The sequence below is a fragment of the Salvelinus fontinalis genome, chromosome 28 (genome assembly GCF_029448725.1).
Source record: "Salvelinus fontinalis isolate EN_2023a chromosome 28, ASM2944872v1, whole genome shotgun sequence".
Classification (NCBI taxonomy): domain Eukaryota; kingdom Metazoa; phylum Chordata; class Actinopteri; order Salmoniformes; family Salmonidae; genus Salvelinus; species Salvelinus fontinalis.
The window spans coordinates 18,781,830-18,803,427 of NC_074692.1; the positions used below are offsets into that span (position 1 = coordinate 18,781,830).

At 43.4% G+C, this 21,598-nt stretch overlaps 2 protein-coding genes across 4 annotated transcripts in view; both read right to left on the reverse strand.

The window, feature by feature from the left end:
• LOC129826311 (adhesion G protein-coupled receptor A2-like) overlaps nt 1-8,637 on the reverse strand; it is a 58,649-nt gene extending 50,012 nt beyond the window's left edge. The window contains exon 1 of the mRNA XM_055886888.1: nt 7,649-8,637. Within this exon, the coding sequence (XP_055742863.1) occupies nt 7,649-7,893 (245 nt within the window). The 5' untranslated portion in view covers nt 7,894-8,637. The remainder of the gene's footprint in view (nt 1-7,648) is intronic.
• Nucleotides 8,638-15,045: 6,408 nt separating this feature from the next.
• The window catches only part of LOC129826315 (PDZ and LIM domain protein 2-like), a 56,037-nt gene continuing 49,484 nt past the window's right edge, over nt 15,046-21,598 (reverse strand). For 2 of the 3 annotated variants that reach the window (XM_055886897.1, XM_055886895.1), the window contains 3 exons: nt 17,301-17,449; nt 16,516-16,630; nt 15,046-16,246 (listed from right to left, as the gene is read on the reverse strand). In XM_055886897.1, coding sequence (XP_055742872.1) covers nt 16,048-16,246; nt 16,516-16,630; nt 17,301-17,449 — 463 coding nt within the window. In that variant the 3' untranslated portion in view covers nt 15,046-16,047. The remainder of the gene's footprint in view (nt 16,247-16,515; nt 16,631-17,300; nt 17,450-21,598) is intronic. The other variant, XM_055886896.1, reaches the window with a different exon arrangement.

Consider the following 21,598-nt stretch of genomic DNA (forward strand, 5'->3'; position numbering starts at 1 on the left):
GTAGAAATGGTAAGATAAATTGGCACTCCAAATGGAAAAGGTGGCCGACCGCTGGTGTAGACTATTACCGGCAACTTCAGGAGCATAATGGCAGAATCTGCAAAAACCAGCAGCAGCGGGAGAAGGAGGGTTGGAAACAGGTTTTTTTCTTCTGGTTAGGCTATCTTGATCTCAGGCCCAATCTTGAGTCCTTTGTGTGTCTTCATTATTTATTTAATCAAACAGGGTGCTTAAAGCATCAGAAAAGTTCAGTACATATAGTTGATTTTACTAAAACACATAGGGTCTATATATGGAAAAATACACATTTTAAAAATTGATTGGTCGAAAGAAAAGACTATTCTTGGTGGACCAAGATTTGTTTTAGTCGGGAACAGCCCTAGTAGAAATGCAGGAAATTAGCTTTAGATGCCCCCAAAAAGGGGAGGACCCCCCTGCCAGGTTATGTCCCCCCCACTTCTAAAACCAAAGTTGAATGGACACACATTAGATATCAAATAATATTTATTTAATCTGTGACTTTTAACTTGACCTCCCAAGCAGGCAGGGGGTCCTGGGTATGTGTGGCATTGACAGGTGCTGAGGCTGTTCATAGTGCACTGGGTATCCAGTGTCAGGCCTTTGTTTTTTACTCATTGCTGACCAGTGCCCCACCTAACATCTGCGAACAGAAGAGAGCCCACTCCCCCTCCTTTCAACACCTTTCCCCACATAAATAAACCTTCTCCCAGCAGGAATGCCTGTGTGCTCCAAGAGCTCCACAACTCCAAGCTATTGGAATTCTCACTGCTGATAAGATGGCTGGTGGGACGTTTCATCGACATACTCCCATCTCAACACATACTGACTCACAGACCCAACACAAACCAATGGCACATCTGTTAGCCCTTTTGATAACCACACACGGCCCACCCCACTCCACTCCCAAGATCCCAATGTGGGAGAGGACAAGATGGCTATAAACTATAGAAGACAGGCATATCGTATTGCTATATATAGGCCTGCTGTGACAAAGTCAATTAAAGGTCTCCGCTTAGTAGCCAGATGAATGAAACAAAACTCTTATGTCTAGATAGTTTACCATTCAGTAGTTATTTACTGATACATCTGAGTTCTCAGTGATCCATCAAGACGATTGGTTGAGTATGCCATCCAAGATATACCTACGGGTCACCTGTCCGTTTGTGCTAGGGCTTTTTGCTGATGAGGCCACAGAGCTTTTGTCTGATGAATGGATGGGAGACACTCTAACACTCCCATAAGAATCCATATAGACAGTGGTGTATGGACAGGACCCATTCACAACTGCGCCCACGCAGGCAGAGAGCAGCCACTCTGCAGCTGTCTGAGGGGTTGTCCTGCTGCTCCACATTCCTCTCAGTGCCTGCTGACGGCCAAGGACAGGCACTGGTGCCGCCCAGCCTGCCACCCCTCACATCTGCGCCCACTTCTTTGGGTTGGCCCTCGCTGGACCAAGGTCATCAGTAACAGGCAACAGTGAAAACAAATGTCAAAAGAGGGGAGAGGTTTTGACTTTTATGAAAGCATAAATTATAACCACCCAGACTTATAGACAGCACACTCCCTCCCACTGAAGAAGTGTTTTCACCACCTCAGTGCTACATTGTTGTTAACCATTAGTGACAGAGGCTTCATGGTTCTCCAGACCTTGCTAAAGGAAATGGGATGTGTAACCTCAGCTTCTCTGTATCCTTTACAAAGTACTAAACTAGATAACAATATTGTTATACCAACACACACACACATACACGCATACAGACACACACATACACATACACACACGTGCACACAGACACACAAAGAATGTATTCAACATTTAGTCCTACTATTTAGCAAAATAAAAAACGAAATACCAGAATTTAAATATGATTACAGTGTAGGGGAGGATGGTTAACATCAAAGTACCTTTAATGAAATGCTACTGTATCAAAACTATACTATAGATTCAGTCTTCCCTGGCTCTTCCCACAGTGCCTGAGGTCTGGTAGGCAGAGAGAGAAAAAGAGACTGGGGAGCAGACAGCCTCCTGGGGTACATCCCTCTGAACAGCCTGCCAAGCCTGTAGACTCAGCCTCTCCCTCTATTCTCCCTCTCTCTAGTTTCTCCCTTTGTCCTACCTCTTCCCTCTCTCTGCTCTTCCTCTTCTCTCCTTTTCCCTTTCCCTCTCTCTCACCCTGCTATCAGCCATGCGTAATTAGCCATAAACACAGCCCTGCGCAGGCCCACATCTGGAAGGATTTTAGACATGGCAGTTTCCTACCAATACAGCTAAATATTTATGTTGAGAGTTACTGCGTGTGGATGAACTCAAGATAGAGGGGTGTGGAGGGAGGGATAGATAGATAGAATGAGGGAAAAGGGGGAAAGATTACTAACTCATGGAGAAAGACTTCGAATAGAATTGTGTAACTGTGTACTGCTGACAAGTTGAAAGTCACTAAAACATCAACCAAAGTGCAGCCTTCTAAAATCTTTCAACATAATGGAGGATATCCAACGCTATCTGATATACTTTAATCAAATTGGTCTCAATTGCCTACACATTATTAAAACAATCCAAAGCCCACAAGGTATGGTGAGTCACAGGAGGAGGTGGCAGTGTTAGGCTAACTGTTTGTTCCTTTATGGTCCACAGGAACAACAAACATCCAACTAATACTTTTATTAAACAAACCCCTGTTGGGATTTCCCATGGGCTGAGGGGCCTCAGCTGGAATGTTCATGGGAGCCAGCTGTTGTGTATTACACATAGCAGCCAGGCCTGGTGTCCCCAAGACCCATAGCCCTGCCCACAACTGGCTGCATGGAGCCATGGAGGAGAACATGAATCTAACCTGACCCAGGAGAGGGTCAGATGTCGCCTTGACATCCTTAGTAATGAAACGCCTTGAGAAACTTGTGAAAAGTCATATTCTCAGCGTCACCCAGAAGCTTCTCGACCCATTTCAGTTTGCCTATCAGCCTAGCAGAGGAGTTGATGATGCCATTCTTACCCTCCTTAACATGGTCTAAAGACATCTAGAGGGTGCCAAATCCCATGTTAGGGTTCTGTTTGTTGACTTTTCCTCTGCCTTCAACGCAATCCAGCCCTACATTCTGGCACAGAGACTCATTAGGGACTTCTCCTTAGATGGGGGGCTGGTTTTGTGGCTGTTGGACTTCCTGAGCCAAAGCTCACAGCGAGTCAAAATAGGTCCCCACGTGTCGGACATACGCAATACCAACACAGGCTCTCCTCAGGGATGTGTTTTGTCCCCACTCCTGTACATCTTGTACACTAATAGTTGTACTAGTTCCCATCCTGACAGACACCTCGTTAAGTTCGCTGATGACACTGCCTTGATCAGCCTGTTGCATGATGATGAGGAACATCATGGCCCGGTCCTAGATGACTTTGTAGAGTGGTGTGAGGAATCACACTTGGTCCTCAATACCAACAAGACCAAAGAGATGTGCATAGACTTCAGGAAGTGTACAACACCTACCTCTGCAACATCTATCAGACGTCGGAATATATAGAGATTGTAGAGGAATACAAATACCTGGGTGTCCTCTTGGACAATAAGCTTCAGTGGAGTAAATGTACAGACCTGATCTACAAAGAGAGCAAACAGAGACTGTACTTTCTCAAAAAGCTGGGATCTTTTAATGTAGACTGTACTATACTGACACTGTTTTACAAATCTTTCATTGACACTATTTAAACTTTTTGTATTGTTTGTAGGGTTTGGCAATGCCACTGTCAGCCAGAGAAATATGATGAGAAGGATTATCACCACAGCAAACAAGGTACTTGGAGTCAAACAGACAGGCCTGTATGAGATCTTTAAGGTCAGGGCCCTCCGCAAGGCTCACAAAATCATTTTAGACCCAAGCCACCCCCTGTACCCGGACTTTGAACTACTCCCCTCTGGGCACAGGTATAGGGCACCCCTCAGCAGGAAAAACAGAACTAGACAATCATTTGTGCCAGGTGTGATATCCCTCCTAAATAGCTCGGGCTAATGTTCCTATCGACTCAGTAAGGCCAGCATGTCACGTTCTGACCTTTATTTCCTTTGTTTTGTCTTTATTTAGTATGGTCAGGGCGTGAGTTGGGGTGGGCAGTCTATGTTTGTATTTCTATGTTTTGCTATTTCTGTGTTTGGCCTGATATGGTTCTCAATCAGAGGCAGCTGTCAATCGTTGTCCCTGATTGGGAACCATATTTAGGTAGCCTGTTTTGTGTTGGGTTTTGTGGGTGGTTGTTTTCAGTCTTTGTGTGTCTGCACCAGATAGAACTGTTTCGGTTGTCACTTTTGTTGTTTTTGTATTTTGAGTGTTCACCTTTATTAAAGTAAGATGAACAATTACCACGCTGCGCATTGATCCTCCGGTCCTTCTAACTTATCCTCCTCAGACGAGGAAGACGACAGCCGTTACACAACAGGCTAGTCTTTTTCCCCCAAATGTTTTATTGGTATGTAACTGTTATGAAAGTTGTATTGTCAATTTTGTTTTGTATTTAAACGCCACTTTAAACGTGTACATGACACTGCAACAAAATGTCCCCATGGGGACAATAAAGTCAGTAAGTAAGTAAGTAAGTAAGAGGGGCAGCAGAACTGGGTGACAGGGCACCCAATCTGGGGAGGGGATGATGCAGAGCAAGCTGAGCTGAAGTTGAGCCCCCCTACTGTACCTGTGATACAGTTTGTACAGACTGCCAGGAATAACAGGAATATCAACACAACTTCTCACATTCCACATCTGGAGCTAATGTCATGAGTGACGATGAGAGTATGAGCGTACGGAGCAATTCATTGAAAGCTCTCTGGCAAATGACCTTACCAGTCACATCGTATTTCAGTACAGAATGGTAAGGATGGCTTTTGACAGTTTTTCACAGGGGATTGGGACGTAGTTGTTTGCTCCTAGTACACAGCCTCATAAAAGTGTCACAGTGTGCTAAACATGTGTAGGAAAACAAATAAAGTGAAATAAGTACGGTAGGTACAGGGATGTGAGATTATCTTCAATCACCTCCACCGCTGCCACCCAGGCTATTTTTGTTATTCTTTCCTCTCTTCTGGTTCTGAGAAATGTGTTCCCCAGATGTTTATGCTGCCTTTATTAAGCAGAAACACAAGGCCTATAAATGGACGGCGGGCCGCCTTGGGCTCCCTCGGGCTGTGCCTCCTTTGCATTGTGCCGATGGGCCAGTTTGGGGTTTTACTGCACCCATGTGCAGGCGAGTGCTGCTCCCACTGGGTCAGAGAGGAGGAGCATTGTGGGATTGTGGAGAAGCAGAGTACCTTGGAAAATGGTTCAATCAGCTTGAACCTTTGAGTGTTCTGTGAAGGGCTGGGGTTTTTGGTAGCAGCTTCACATGTGCATATATTCAGCAGCTCAGAAGACTGTGTAGGTGTATCTTATCTTACAGCAACTACAATCTCTTTACCTCCTATTAAGAGCCATTCTTCTCTGGAATGGAGTGAGGTAGTGTAAGCCATGTCGACAACTCCCTTGATTTATTGTTGAATAAACACATCAATCATATGAATTCAGATAGACTATTCATGTGTGGCTGACAATCAGACTAACAGTGCTACAGGATGTTGGAAGTGTCAGACAACAGTGCTAGGTCTCACCATTAGCTGGACAGCGGTCGGTCAGTCGGTCAGTCTTCCTTCCTGAAGAGAAGTGAGGTGGCTGCCTGAGATTGCTGGAATGTTATGGTATTAAAGGTAGGAGCCAAGCTGCCATTAAAGCACAGAGAGGGAGGATAAAAAGAGTAGAAATGTGTTTCTGTTTATCCTAGTTTAGCAAGGCAAAGTCAGCTGGATTGTGGGGTGGGTGTGGGGAGCGGGGAGGGAGGGGAGGGTGACACTGAAACCCAGTGTGTTTCCTTGGGTCAGAATCAGATTTAAAGCGATAGAGTTGTGTCAAAGGGGCAGGGGCAGATGACAGCTTTACTTCACAAAGTCTGCCGTCAGGATCGACACCAGTCCAGACTCCCTGCACTGTGCTTTTCAGAGACACAACTGACTCTGGGTTTGAGCTTTCAGCTCACGTAGTAAGTAGTCTGTTACTATGCCAGTGTATAAACTTCTGGTGTTCATGGGCCAAAAACATGTCCATTACCTCAACCAGTCATTAAATACCAGTAGAACAAAGAATACAAGGTCAGTTTTGGAGGGTTTATCAGCATACAACACAAAGTGTTCAAGTCAAGGGTCATCTACAAGACCCTGCTAGGTAAAGTCCCCCCTTATCTCAGCTCGCTGGTCACCATAGCAGCACCTACCCGTAGCACGCGCTCCAGCAGGTATATCTCTCTAGTCACCCCCAAAACCAATTCTTCCTTTGGACGCCTCTCCTTCCAGTTCTCTGCTGCCAATGACTGGAACGAACTACAAAAATCTCTGAAACTGGAAACACCTATCTCCCTCACTAGCTTTAAGCACCAGCTGTCAGAGCAGCTCATAGATTACTGCACCTGTACATAACCCATCTACAATTTAGCCCAAACAACTACCTCTTTACCTACTGTATTTATTTATTAATTTATTTTGCTCCTTTGCACCCCATTATTTCTGTCTCTACTTTGCACTTTCTTCCAATGCAAACCAACCATTCCAGTGTTTTTTTTAGTTTTTATTTTACTTGCTGTGTTGTACTCACTTCGCCTCCATGGCCTTTTTATATTTTTATTTATTTATACATATATCTGTTTGCCTTCACCTCCCTTATCTCACCTCACTTGCTCACATTGTATATAGACTTATTTTTTTTATTTTTTTCACTGTATTATTGACTATATGTTTGTTTTTACTCCATGTGTAACTATGTGTTGTTGTATGTGTCGAACTGCTTTGCTTTATCTTGGCCAGGTCGCAATTGTAAATGAGAACGTGTTCTCAATTTGCCTACCTGGTTAAATAAAGGTTAAATAAAAATAAATAAATAAATAAAATCTACTACTATCAGTGGATACTTCCATAGCATGTGAAGGGTATAATGTATTTTCTCCATGTGTATATTTAAATGTCAGTCATTTAGCAGACATTCTTATCCAGAGCAACTTACAGGAGGAATTAGGGTTAAGTGCCTTACCCAAAAGCACATCGGCAGTTTTTTCCCACATTGTTGCCTCTGGGATTCAAACCAGCAACCTTTTGGTTACTGGCCCAATGCTCTTAACTGCTAGACTACCCGCCTCCTATATTCAATTATAGTCAGTGTATAGAACTGTTAAGATGTATTGGGTGCCATGTGCCACAATTTAAACTATACCCCACGCCCAAGGTAGAGAGTTTCCCATTACCCATTGAAATATTTGCACTTTGCCCTTCTGTCATCCTCTAGAGTTATTTCCTCATAGTGAGAGAAGAGTGTCCATTGATATGTTTTTCTCTTACTCAGTTCTGGGATCTAATAAAGACCAACAGAGTTTCTCAATGAACATGCAGAATATCAACATTGTTTGATATTTTCATCATGATCTGTCTACAGTGTTTGGACAATCATGAGGCCCAGTCCCTATCTCCTCGGTCACAGTTTTGATTAACTACATTTGTATTGCCCACTGGCCTACTGTATTTTAAACTCAGTTTTAATCGGTAAAAAATATATAATTATGACTTACAAAGTAACGGTCTGGTTCGGGAGCAGGCCCGGATCTGGAGTTTCAGAAAGTTCTTCGCTGTCGCAGCTGACTCTTTTCCGGTACTGCGTAGTGGCGTGGGCTTTGGAGCGTTCATCTGTACAGCTGCAGCCGCTAATGATGAGCCCAGAACAAGCTTGAGTGAGCCTCGACTCAGAGGCAGACAACAGGACCAGCATCAGCAACAGACGCCCCAGGAGCGGGATGCCAACGCCGGGCACAACCATTGTCCTTATCAGTCTCACCTCAGCTGTCCCCTTGTCATCCCATTTCTCTACCACGAAGGTTCCTGGGGCGATGGCAGGAAGAACATACGTATTTTTACAAATTTGTGACAAGTTGCTAATATCCGTTTAGTTCCTATTAAAAGATGCTCGAAACTTACTGGTAAAAAGGCATTCCCAGTATTTTGCACTCCCAATATTCACAGTCCTACTGTAGATGTGGCTTGAGAAATCACGGTAAAACTCACTGATATTCGAGTTGCCCTGAACTAAAACTCTACTTGAAAGTTGATGTTTCGCGATAAAAAATTACGTATTTGTCCAATTGTCCGTAAATTTGTACCTCCCTGATGCATTACTCCAACGTTGGGTTGGATCGTCACAATTAGAATTTGATTAGCCTACCTTTATATGTCCAAACCTAGGCTATATCCAAACTCCGTTATTCCAGTGGTTTTGATCAAATCCTTAACTCAGTTGAATAAAATCTGCTGCCCTCCACAGCTTTAGTTTAATTCATAGATTTAGAAATTCGTTTGGCACGATGTTCTCAAGGCATTCAACAAAGTTTGCCATTCCGGATCTTCAAGATTTAAGTTCTCCATGTGTCAATTTAAATTAAACTTTAGCTGAAAGTAAATTAGTTAATTTGGAAAACGATAAAGCGCGTCCTGGTCGGCTCCTTGGTAATTCCCAAAATCTAGCGGTTTTGCTTGCCAGTCTGTCACACTCAAATATACACCAAGTGTGACCATTCCGTCGCCGGCAATGGGATGATCCTCGGGGTCCTAGCGCATCTTGACTTTGGCAGTTTCACTAGGTTGCTATCCATTTTTAGAATAACAGGCAGTCAGCCAGCTGTCGGTCTGAAAGCGGATCTGCAATTGAAGGATATTTTCGGGTGCCAACCTGTCCATTTGTAAAGAAATAAGGTCCTAAGATTTAAATGTTAACTGAAACATCAATATGATATCAATAGTCATAGACAAGCCTTTGTTTATTTATTTAACAATTACAATGTATATTTTCATTGAATTAACACAGTATTCACACATCACTTTTAGGCTACATCAAATAGCTAATTAATATCCTGCAGTGTTTGCTACTCTAAAGTACAGCTTAAATGCAATATTTTGTCTTTAAATGTACGGTATTGGTATGTCTATCAAGATCATCAGAGGATGAATCGATAACAGAAACTTGCAAATGACCTAAACTTAGAAGTGGCTCTTTGACTGACCACAGCATTTTGATGAAAATGAATTTTACTATGCATGATCCCCTGTTGCTGGCACATTCTTGCCAGTAGATCTCATATCTACACTGAGTGCACAAAACATTAGAAACACCTGACATAGACTGACCAGGTGAATCTATGATGCTTTATTGATGTAACTTGTTACACGGCTTGAGTGTGTCAAGAACTGCAACACTGCTGGGTTTTTCACGCTCAACAGTTTCCCGTGTGTATCAAGAATGTCCCAAAGGACATCCAGCCAACCATACAAATGTTGGAAGCATTGGCGTCAACATGGGCCAGTATCCCTGTAGAACGCTTTTGGTACCTTGTAGAGTCCATGCCCTGACAAATTGAGGCTGTTCTGAGGGCAAAAGGGGGTGCAACTCAATATTAAGAAGATGTTCCTAATGTTTTGTACACACTGTATAGGCCAAAATACAGGGATTTGCTTTGCTGCTGGATTTCAACACATGCAGTTAGAAGAAGTTGACCATTCATATCTTCCACTGACAACACTTTGGGAACTAGAAAACATTGGCAAGTTTGCTGTTGACTTCAATCCACCAAAGATCTTGCATGCAAGCAGGTTATAGACTGGAAAAGGTATTGGCTTCAATGAGCACATCAGTTGTGAGAGCAAAGAAAGTCAGTGAACCTTTGAGAGTTTCCTGTTGACAGATGATTTGTTTCTAATATCACAAGAGGATTTACTGAACTATTTACCCTTCATGAGAGATCAGATTCACATAAATCAACTTCTCCCAGCTTTAGGAAGAATGTAGTGAGGCCATAATGTTATGAGAGAACCATGCTGAAGCTATCATGTTAGAAGCTGAGGTCAGGGCCAGAGGAGTCTAGATCAGCCTGTCTAGATAAGTCAGCTCAGTAGGGTCACTGTTGCACCAGGACCCTGGTCTGTTTAGTGCAGGGGCCAGGGTCACTGTCTAATTTGATTCAGAGGTCTATACATGACTGCATTTTTGCAACTGAAATAACATGTTGAGTGAACATTGCTTCTATGGTAAACTGTTGTTCACATATTCTCTAAGTGAATCGTTTTGCAATGTGTTTAGAGAGTTTTAACGAGGAAGCTACATGTTAATGACTGTACTACTACCGCCAATTGCCTGTTGCTATAGCAAGCAATATTATGGGTCCTTATCCATTGGCCACTGTATGCTGTAAACAACCAAAAAGAAAGAAAGGCAATGAACAAGCAGTAATACTTACTACACCACTGGTCATTGCAATAGATGGACACTTACCTTCAGTGAGTAGTTGTGATTTAGTTCATGGCACGGTTTTCATAACATTACCGCCCCAAGTAATGCTTGTGCCCATTATTAATGAAAGTGCCTGCTAAAGCAGGCTCATTATCCAAATCAGTGTAAGCACAACTATAGCAATCGCTTATCTAAAGACAGATGCATCACTCTGATGCAGGTGGAAGAAGTACAGTTAAGTACAGCTAATTGCCAATAATACATTTTTTCCTGTTGCTTTCAAGGTTGACTATCAAGCTGTGCAGTGATGCTTATTGATCCTCATGTGTTGACATCAAAATTCCATGGCAATGTCATTACAATTCCGCCTACTCAAAAATTTAACTTTTTCCTGAAAGAAAGAATAAAATTAGATACTGCCTGGTAAGACTTTTTGTATCCTAAAACAATTTTGAACACTCCAAAAAATACATTTGACTATAAAATCTCTACAGTACAGGCCTTTACTGTAGGGATTTTACAGTCAAATGTCTTTTTTGGAGTGTTCAAAATTGTTTTAGGATACAAAAAGTATCCAAAAGTATCCATTTCAACAAGTCTGTCTTTGTCTATGAAATAATCCCAATAGTCCTGCACTCTACAGATTTCTGTTTAAAGATACTTTCTGATATATGAGAGGCAGTGGAGGAATGAAACCTTAGCGTTTCAAATCTGGAGTGCATTTTGAAATAAGAAAAGGTGAACCAGAAGAGTATTTGAAATGGGTCTTGGTGCAATTGGGGGTGACATGTACTCACATACATATCCAAAACGCAGGCACCTCAAGTCATGCTAGCATGTCCCGTCGTACAATGGTGTAGTGTGCTCTGACCCACCCTTCAGACCCCTGGTTTGTTATTCCTGTACGTGATACTGTACACTGGAGCAGGCTCAGAGAGCCAGCATGATTGCTTAAGGAAACCAGAAAGAGTGGTTGGGCGCCTGCTCAGCGATGAAACAGAGGGCTGTTTATCCAAGCCATTAAATAAGGCTTCAAGTACAACACCCCCCCCCTCCAACTCCCACTCCCCAGCCCCCAAATCTCTCTCATCTGGAGAGCACAGTTTCCATTTAAAATGTCACGTCCCAAACTGCACATTACATCAAATTGTATTTAATGGCATCCAGACAAACTTTAATGTTGTTCCAACATTCTCTCTGCATAACCCCCTTTCCCCTCGCTTTATTTTCTCCCTAGCTCTTATAGCGGTGCAAGCAATCTCTCTCTCTGTTCCACGTCTGGACTCCATTCCAGGTTGAATATGGTGAGAGGGGGAATGGAGGAAAGGAAAGGTGGAGGGACTGGCTGAGAAGCTATTGATCTGAGGAGAGAAGAACAGAGATTCAGTTTTGAAAGAGATTGGGTGGAAGTGAGGTCAGGTTGGAGGAGGAATGTGATGATCCCTCTTGGGCATTTCCATTTGCTCTTCCCAACCTCACATTACAACAATACAATGAGCACCGTCGTCTTCAAAGAGGTGAATACAATCACAGGTTTGTAAAGACGTAATGAAACAAGTTTATTATAGTTACAGTATATTCAAGAAAATAAGGTACCAATCATCTTATCGTTACTATCAGGGGAGGCAAAACTCCAATAGTGAGGAAAACATTACAGTGTAATTAATACTAAACACAAACTACTAGACTACTCCTGTACTGTATCATCATGAAGTCTGATGTTGTTCCTTTCTTGAGGAAGCTACGACATCTAGTGGTAGTCAGCATTGAGGCTGCTCAGGGCTGACTTCCTTAAGAAAGCCACAGGGGGAGAAATCAGTAAAAAGTACGATAGCTTACAATATTTTAATGTATTGGATTGTATCCACTTTTTTGAAGTAGTTGTTCTGTTAAAATGATTTACTTAGGCGTTTTTTAAATAACACCTACAACACAGAATTACGATACTATGTTATCAACTCCAGTAGGATACATACCATGGATGATACTTGGACAGCCTCAGTACAGTGCAGACTTAAGTGTGACAATGTGGCCCCCTTCTGGAAGAAAGATAAAACAGCAGAACCTGTGAAAAACTGTCGTAAGCATAAATGACAGACTTGTCGTGCCCAAAGTAGTGCTTTAAAGCTTATTGTTCTCAAGTCACAGCCATTTTATGCGTGGGATCATAAAATCCAATATTTTATTTGACTCATTGAGATTCACCTTTTTATTTGAGGTAATATAATGTGCATTTCCATTAGATTTGCATCACTGTTCATCCACGTAGCTCATATATAGTCATGGTTAATTGGCCACAGTGTTCATGCAAAAGGTCTAAGGACATTTTAGCCTACATACCTTACAGATTTACGTACTAGCTTGAGCTCCATTTAAAGATCTGTAGGTAACACAAAATTACCAATTCAACTCAATACACTTTTTAAAAAGCATCAAAGAGACATGGGAGGTGGCACCAGTAGGCCAGATGTCCCCATCTATAGGATGTTCGATAGCCTTCAAACTGAACTCTGGAAGACCCAGAATTACCTCTGCTGCAGAGGATAAGTTAATTAGAGTTACCAGCCTCAGAAATTGCAGCCCAAATAAATTCTTCACAGAGTTCAAGTAACAGACATCTCAACATCAACTGTTCAGAGGAGACTGCGTGAATCAAGCCTTCATGGTCGAATTGCTGCAAAGAAACCACTTCTAAAGGACACCAATAAGAAGAAGCGACTTGCTTGGGTCAATAAACCTGACCAATGGACATTAGAACGGTGGAGATCTGTCCTTTGGTCTGATGAGTCCAAATTTTAGATTTTTGGTTCCAACCACCGTATCTTTGTGAGACGCAGAGTAGGCGAACGGATGATCTCAACGTGTGTGGTTCCCACCATGAGGCATGGAGGTGGTGGTGTGATGGTGCTTTGCTGCTGACACAGCCTGTGATTTATTTGGAATTCAAGGCACACTTAACCAGCATGTCTACCACCGCAGCAAAAAGCCATGCCGTCTGATTTGCGCTTAGTGCGACTATCATTTATTTTTAAACAGGACAATGACTCAAAACACACCTCCAGGGCTATTTGACCAAGACGGAGAGTGATGGAGTACTGCATCAGATGACCTGGCCTCCACAATCACCCTACCTCAACCCAATTGAGATGGTTTGGGATGAGTTGGACCGCAGTGTGAAGGAAAAGCAGCCAACAAGTGCTCAACATATATGGGAACTCCTTCAAGACCGTTGGAAAAGCGGTCACAGCTCACATTGATGTGCCATCCTGGATGAGCTGCACTACCTGAGCCACTTGTGTGGGTTGTAGACTCTGTCTCATGCTACCACTAGAGTGAAAGCACCGCCAGCATTCAAAAGTGACCAAAACATCAGCCAGGAAGCATAGGAACTGAGAAGTGGTCTGTGGACACCACCTGCAGAATCACTCCTTTATTGGGGGTGTCTTGCTAATTGCCTATAATTTCCACCTTTTGTCTATTCCATTTGCACAACAGCATGTGAAATTTATTGTCAATCAGTGTTGCTTCCTAAGTGGACAGTTTGATTTCACAGAAGTGTGATTGACTTGGAGTTACATTGTGTTGTTTAAGTGTTCCCTTTATTTTTTTGAGCAGTGTATATATATATATATGTAACAGTAGAACTTTAAACCGTCCCCTCGCCCCGACACGGGCGCGAACCAGGGACCTTCTGCACACGAAACGTCGCCTGCGAAGCAGCGTTACCCATCGCTCCACAAAAGCCGCGGCTCTTGCAGAGCAAGGGGCAACACTACTTAAGTCTCAGAGCAAGTGACGTAACTGATTGAAATGCTACTAGCGCGCACCCGCTAACTAGCTAGCCATTTCACATCCGTTACACACCCCCCTTTCAACCTCCTCCTTTTCCGCAGCAACCAGTGATCCGGGTCAACAGCATCAATGTAACAGTATAACTTTAAACCGACCCCTCGCCCCGACACGGGCGCGAACCAGGGACCCTCTGCACACATCGACAACGGTTGCCCACGAAGCACGGTCGTTACCCATCGCTCCACAAAAGCCGCGGCCCTTGCAGAGCAAGGGGCAACACTTCTTAAGTCTCAGAGCAAGTGACGTAACTGATTGAAATGCTACTAGCGCGCACCCGCTAACTAGCTAGCCATTTCACATCCGTTACATATACACACACCAAACATTAGGACACCTTCCTAATATTGAGTTGCAGCCCCACCCACCCACGTTTACTCTCAGAACAGCCTCAATTTATCGGGGCATGGACTCTACAAAGGTGTGAAAAGCATCCCATAGGGATGCTGGGACATGTTGACTCACACGGGAAACTGAGCATGAAAAACCTAGCAGTGTTGCAGTTCTTGACACACACAAATCGGTGAGCGTGGCCCCTACTACCATGCCCCGTTCAAAGGCACTTACATCTTTTGTATTTCCCATTCATCCTCTGAATGGCACACACACGGCCTCAACTGTCAAGGCTTCAAAATCCTTCTTTAACCAGTTTCCTCCCCTTCATCTGATTGAAGTGGATTTAACAAGTGACATCAATAAGGGATCATAGCTTTCACCTGGATTCAACAGGTCAGTCTATGCCATGGAAACAGTCTATGCCATGGAAAGAGCAAGTGTTCTTAATGTTTGTATACTCAGTGTATGCATATATATACACATTTATATTTAAAAAAAGAGCAACCGTAATTTGATGTGTTTTTATTAACTGTGACATGACAATAACATTCTAGTGTTGCTCTCTGGGTGCTGCTGTGAAGAAACAGAATATACAGTAATCGCATCAGCAAACCTCTTCACACTGAAAAAGATATACAAGTCATGCAACCCTGTGCCCACGCATGCCATCAGACGTCCTATAATATGATACTGTATATTGTTCTATCAAATAAACATTTACAAACATTATTATATATCACATGTATCTTTATATTCCCTTATCCAACAAAAAGCAATAAGAAAGCAAGTAATTATTTTATCATTCCAACTAAATTGCAAAAGGAAAACAAACAGGCTTCTGGCTGGAAAGATGAATCCACTAAAACCTTTCAATAGTGAAACCAGTAGCAGGGGAAATGGCAGCAATTCAGGCACTTATTAAACCATCACTTCAAAAGGAATTATCAGAACTCTTGCTCAAGTTGAAACACACACACACAACTACAGTACAAACTTTGATGTAGATGAAATTTCCCCCTTTGTAGTTTGTCTTTTGTTTTTCAAACACCATGTAATTCAAATGAAGAGTTGGTTTCCATTCTTCTGAATGGGTCAGCAGGGGATTCAATGGGATTGAAAGGATTAAACGTTACGCTCCATCATTGATCTGATCCATACACCAGCAGGAAACCAGTCCTGTTGTGTAATAGGTTGGTGTAAATGTGTCAGGCGTAACCTACTAAGTGGTCTGAATAAGATACAGCTGTACATTAGAGCTAACAATAAACCTAAACCAGAAGGGCCTGGGAAAAGAATGTTCCATCCAAACCTCATCCAATTACAGGAAAAGTAAGTAACTGAATGCTATAACTGCAGAGTATAGTTAAATGCTATAGAAATGCCGCAACATCTGAAGTGTTGGCCCTCCCACTCCTGTTCCCTAGCCCATGGTCTATAACTGTGAGTCAGTAGAGGTGGGGTGCCAGCCCTCAGAGGTCCAGGGGAGGGGAAGCTGGGTGTCGCGAAGCCTCAGTGGCGGGGCGAGATGGTGGCACGTGGGGCAGTGCCCAGGCCCTGGTAATTCTCGTGGGCATGCTTCTCACAGAACATCTCCTCTCCCACCCAGAAGTGACCTCGCATCTTCAGGTTGAGACCGCACTCTGGTGTAGAACAGGTGTAGCACTCTGGGTGGCGGAAGCGGTCGTCCATGATGCGCACCGCCTGTGTACTGCAGACAGATGGACACAGTCATAAACACAAACATTGTTTCTGAATCTTTAAATCTTTCTACATTATGTACACAAACACTGCGTGAAAGCTCATTAATTCAGCTCCTCTGTGTTTATGAGGAACATCCTGCACCTTAGGGCAAGTTATCATTGTAAGAGCTTGTATTCGTCAGCTGCTTATTCATCTGTTATGCAATGACACGTCAAGTTACTCCTGTGGACAGAGAGAACATGTCACAACAGGTGACGTGTCATTATGGACTCTTACACAATGCTGGTGCCACACTTCTCACAGGTGTGGTACTTGGGGACTCCACCCCCGGGAGAAGTGGATTTTGGGGGGGTGGGTTTGGGGGAGAGCCCTGGGAACCGCACAGCCGCCTCTGCATAAAACAACAAAGTAGAGCACAGTCAGTCAGTGCAAATAGCAGATGGATTCACACACACACACACACACACAAGCAGCAGGGAATCAAGGCAGAGTTATGCCTCTGTCAGCCTGGTTATCACAACACTTTTTCATCTTTACTGCCTTGTGTCAGGTCTGTCCATCCAGTAGGAGACACTGCTTGTCTGAACACCACTAGTTTATGACCCGGTGTGAACAGTGTCCACGCGCTGGTCGTTATCGCTTCATAAAACTCTTATTACCAGCTCCGCTTGTTTTCTTTGCCAGTCCTCTAAGCAAAGTAAAAACACTCACACTGCTCTCCATCGAAAACAATGCTCTAAGTAAACTCTGGCTCAGGTTATGGCCAGATGCATCTATCGATATCAAATAATTGTCTTAGTAGCCAGACAGAATAAAAGTTTGATGAAACAATTCAGTAAATTGTGGCAAATTCTATTGAATTTGCCATAATGACCTCTAGCCACCTCGGAGTTGACATCCAGCAGACCCATCAAATAGGTCTCAAATTTGACGGAGAAGAAAGAAAAACACAAAACACTTATGGCTCCAGTCCGTCCCACACAGCTGTTTATTACAACAGAAATGCAGCCTGACACAGAGACCAAGTGATGACGAGTGCTTTTATGGGAAGCTCTGCTCACCCTTCTCATCGGCCTCCAGAACCTCCTGCAGCATGCGGAAGGTGTTGGACTGTCGAGGGGCCGTGCGAGTCTCCTTGTTCTCCTGGATCATCTTGTAGACCTCTGAATCCCGGTCAAATCTCTGCATGGTAGAGTCAGAGCTGGAACTGCTGTGGGAGAGAAAGAGAGGGGATGTAGCCATTACCTATTACGTAACCACTCCAATAAACTATTCAGCCAATCCATATCTATGTACGTTCCATGTACAATCTGTCACATCTATGTAGCTACATATGTACATTCCGTGTACAGTCGATGGTGTAATCATGTCCTTATTTGTTTAAGGTATATTGTGGAGGATGCATGTGTGGTTGGTTTGAGATAATCCAGAGGGTCGTTCCATGTCATTTCAGCAAGCTATGATGCCATCGTTAGCATCTGGTAATACCAGGACGTAGGATGGGACATACACCTAACAACTTCAATGATTAATTTCTCTGAACAGGGGGGGGAAACATAGCCAAATTCACTGGGAATACATTACATACATAGGATGAAGAAACGATACTCCGAGCAGCTGCTGCATACAACCTGGCAGACAGAAAACTGATACTATATACTTGTTGTTGGGGTGGGATTGGTGTAGGGGGTGTGTGAGTGGGATTGGTGTGGGGGGTTCGTGGGTGGCTTTTGCCCACTCCCTTGGACTCCTCATGTCTAACTCATTGTTAGAAATAAAGTTTGGTCCAAATCATATGTTAGGTACTATATTTACTGAATATGATATGAATCCTATTATTACAAATAGCACATTTGGATGCACTCAATTAGCTTAACTTCCAAAAATAATGTTGCAGGAATGCTAATGTTATTTGTTTCTAAAATAAAAGATTTCAGAACAATCTGAGCTGGTGGGTGTCGAAATCCTCGTGTTTGAGTTGGAACAACCCCAGAGGAAATGAAGACAGTGGCAGCAGTCAGCTTTGTGACTGACCTTGAAGCCCAAAGTCTACATTGCATACTGCAGGCAAGTCGCCAAACCAGCCTCTAATCTCAACCTATACACTCATAACAGAGCTGTATCACCTTCCTATCTGCTTACAGCACGACCTGCTGAAGACATAATAATTTAGAAGACGCCATGTTATCAACTAGCTAGCATACATTATTGGTGTAGTGTTTGGGTATTGAGTTGAGGGCATTCCAGCGAATGGCTGCCTTTAGAAAGCCAATGTTATTTCTAGTAAAGTAGCACTGTGGCTAAACCTTCCCTGATACCCACCACCACAGCAGCCATGATTGGCCAAATAAAAGTGGGGAATCCTGCTGTTTGACTGCAGGCATTTCTGGATGAAAAGAAAAATATTTCTATCATGTACCACTATCCATCCCTCTCACACCATCACTATATTTATGACCCACTAGAGCCAAATGGGACCTTTTAGATTTGAAGCAAGAGAACAATTCATGGTGTGGCTACTTTCGACCAATAGGAGTGCTTGTGGTGGGAAATAGTCTACAGAGAGTTGACACCTCAGGGTAGTTTCTCTGATGCCTAGCTAATTAGCGGATTAGCAGCAGCACAGTAGCACTGCACTTACAGGTTTATGAGCAGCACATTCTTAGCCACTGGGGTGGTGGAACGGAAAAGTGGTTCACTTTATTATTCATTCCATAGTAACTGTGTGTGGTTGCCATTGTTATCTTTGTCGCCGCCTGTCAACTGAGAAAATAATAATATGTGGACCGAAAGATGACAGTCAAATGTACACATGGACACACACACACCCACACAATGCTCTAGTCAACATTGTTTGCCTGGAGGGAGCCTTTCAGTCAGTCAGGTTGTGTGAAAAGTGAAAACCGGTCAGACAGACCTTCAAGCCCCTAGGTGCGGTGTGTTGCCATTCACCTGCAGCCAATTGAGCAGAACATCCCTGCTAAGATGTCAGTAGATGTCAACCAACTCACATCAGCTGGATCTAGCGCTCTGTTATCATATGCCAGGTTACGGTGTATCTGCCAAAATATTGACCATATAACGTTCTCCTATGCTGGTCAAATCTATGAAAATACCATGGAAAATAATGATCATTCACATGGCTAAGCCTGATTGGGTCACTATCAAAATTTAGAGATTATTTCATAGCATTTAATGTACGTGTGTGGACTGGAGTTTGTGCCTGCCTTTCATCAGCATTTGGAACTTAGTTCCCAGTGATGTAACATGGCTGAAACAGGAGAAGACAAAACAATGAGACAATAAATCTCCAAGTGAACCCAATGCTCAGTCCCTTTACATCACAGAACATGGTTCAAATTGAAAACAGACTCCCAAAACACACCCTCCAAGGCCAACTCATGCTACACTCCACCCTGCTCAAACCATTTCCCTTATTATTGGCATTACATCTTCAAACCAATGGAAATACTGGGTCAAATGTACTAAGAGCACAAATGCATAGCACGCCAGAACAGCAAATGGCAAAATACAATATAGAGGGAGATCAGTTACATAAATAGCCATAACTTGAGGAAAGTAGAAACATGCCTAATCTATATCATAATGTATGCATACTCATACTTTTGAAAATAATATTGTCAGCTAGCTTTCATGTAGTACTGCAAGTTTTCACAACAGTTTGAATGTATTTAAGAAACCACTCTAGAAATGGGTTCATGGAAAAAGCCGCCTTTTCATGTTTCCACAGCCACAGAAAAATCCTGATTACAGGTCGGTAAAGAATCCTCAGTCAAAACAGATGCTGTCAGCTCCAACAGCATTCTCCAATGTGAGAACAAGAAGAGTGATGGTGTTGTTTACATTGCTTCCTATCATTTAAAAAAGCATACTAAATCAAAGCCAGTGTTCCCTAAACTCATGACCAAATACAATAAAAGTCAGACAACTCACCTCAGAAACAATGAGGGAACAAAGAGGAGGAGAATTCCTTTACAACTAGCTAATCTTTGCTTTCGGATAAACAGTTGTTCCTGGCTGCACGCCTATCCTAAGCTGTGGTAACCCAGCAAGCAAAGGCACACACCTTTATCTACACCAGACCAGACACAGGAGAAGAGCGAGTTTCAGACTAAAAGCTGTGCCTTTTGACTGCCACTCATTGGACTGGAGAGAAAAGAGTCGTCTCAAGGGGTGTCTCTAAGCCTGTGATTGGCTGAGTGGGAGGGGGGAGAGGCTTGGTGTGTAGGCTGGGGACTACAGAGTGGGGGGACAATTAGGGGAAGAAGTGAAATAAGACATTTTGGGGGATAATACTAAGAGCTGGGTCTGATGCTTAAATCAGTTTTACCCAATTTTTACCAGCTTGTCACATGTGCAACCAGGGGAGAAAAAAATCCTTGACCACCTTTACTCCACACACAGATATGTATACAAAGCTCTCCCCCGCCCTCCATTTGGCAAATCTGACCATTATATCCTTCTGATTCCTGCTTACAAGCAAAAACTAAAGCAGGAAGTACCAGTGACTCGCTCAATACGGAAGTGGTCAGATGACGCCGATGCTACACTACAGGACTGTTTTGCTAGCACAGACTGGAATATGTTCTGGGATTCATCCAATGGCATTAAGGAATACACCACCTCAGTCATCGGCTTCATCAATAAGTGCGTCGATGACGTCGTCCCCAGTGACTGTACGTACATATCCCAAACAGAAGCCATGGATTACAGGCAACATCCGCATCGAGCTAAAGGCTAGAGCTGCCGCCTTCAAGGAGCCGGAGACTAATCCGGACACTTATAAGAAATCCCACTATTCCCTCAGACGAACCATCAAACAAGCAAAGCGTCAATACAGGATTAAGATTGAATCCTACTATACCGGCTCTGACGTTCGGATGTGGTAGGGCTTGAAAACTATTACTGACTACAAAGGGAAACCCAGACGCGAGCTTGCCAGTGACGCAAGCCTACCAGATGAGCTAAATGCCTTTTATGCTAGCTTCGAGGCCAGCAAAACTGAAGCATGCACGAGAGCACCAGCTCTTCTGGATGACTGTGATAACGCTCTTGGTTACCGTTGTGAACAAAACCTTTAAACAGGTTAACGTTCACAAAGCCGCTGGGCCAGACGGATTACCAGGACTTGTACTCAAAGCATGTGCGGACCAACTGTCAAATGTCTTCAGACATTTTTCTCCCTGGCCGAGTCTAATACCTACATGTTTCAAGCAGACCACCATAGTCCCTGTGCCCAAGGAAGCGAAGGTAACCTGCCTAAATGATTACCGACCCGTGGCACTCACGTCGGTAGCCATGAAGTGCTTTGAAAGGCTGGTCATGGCTCACATCAACA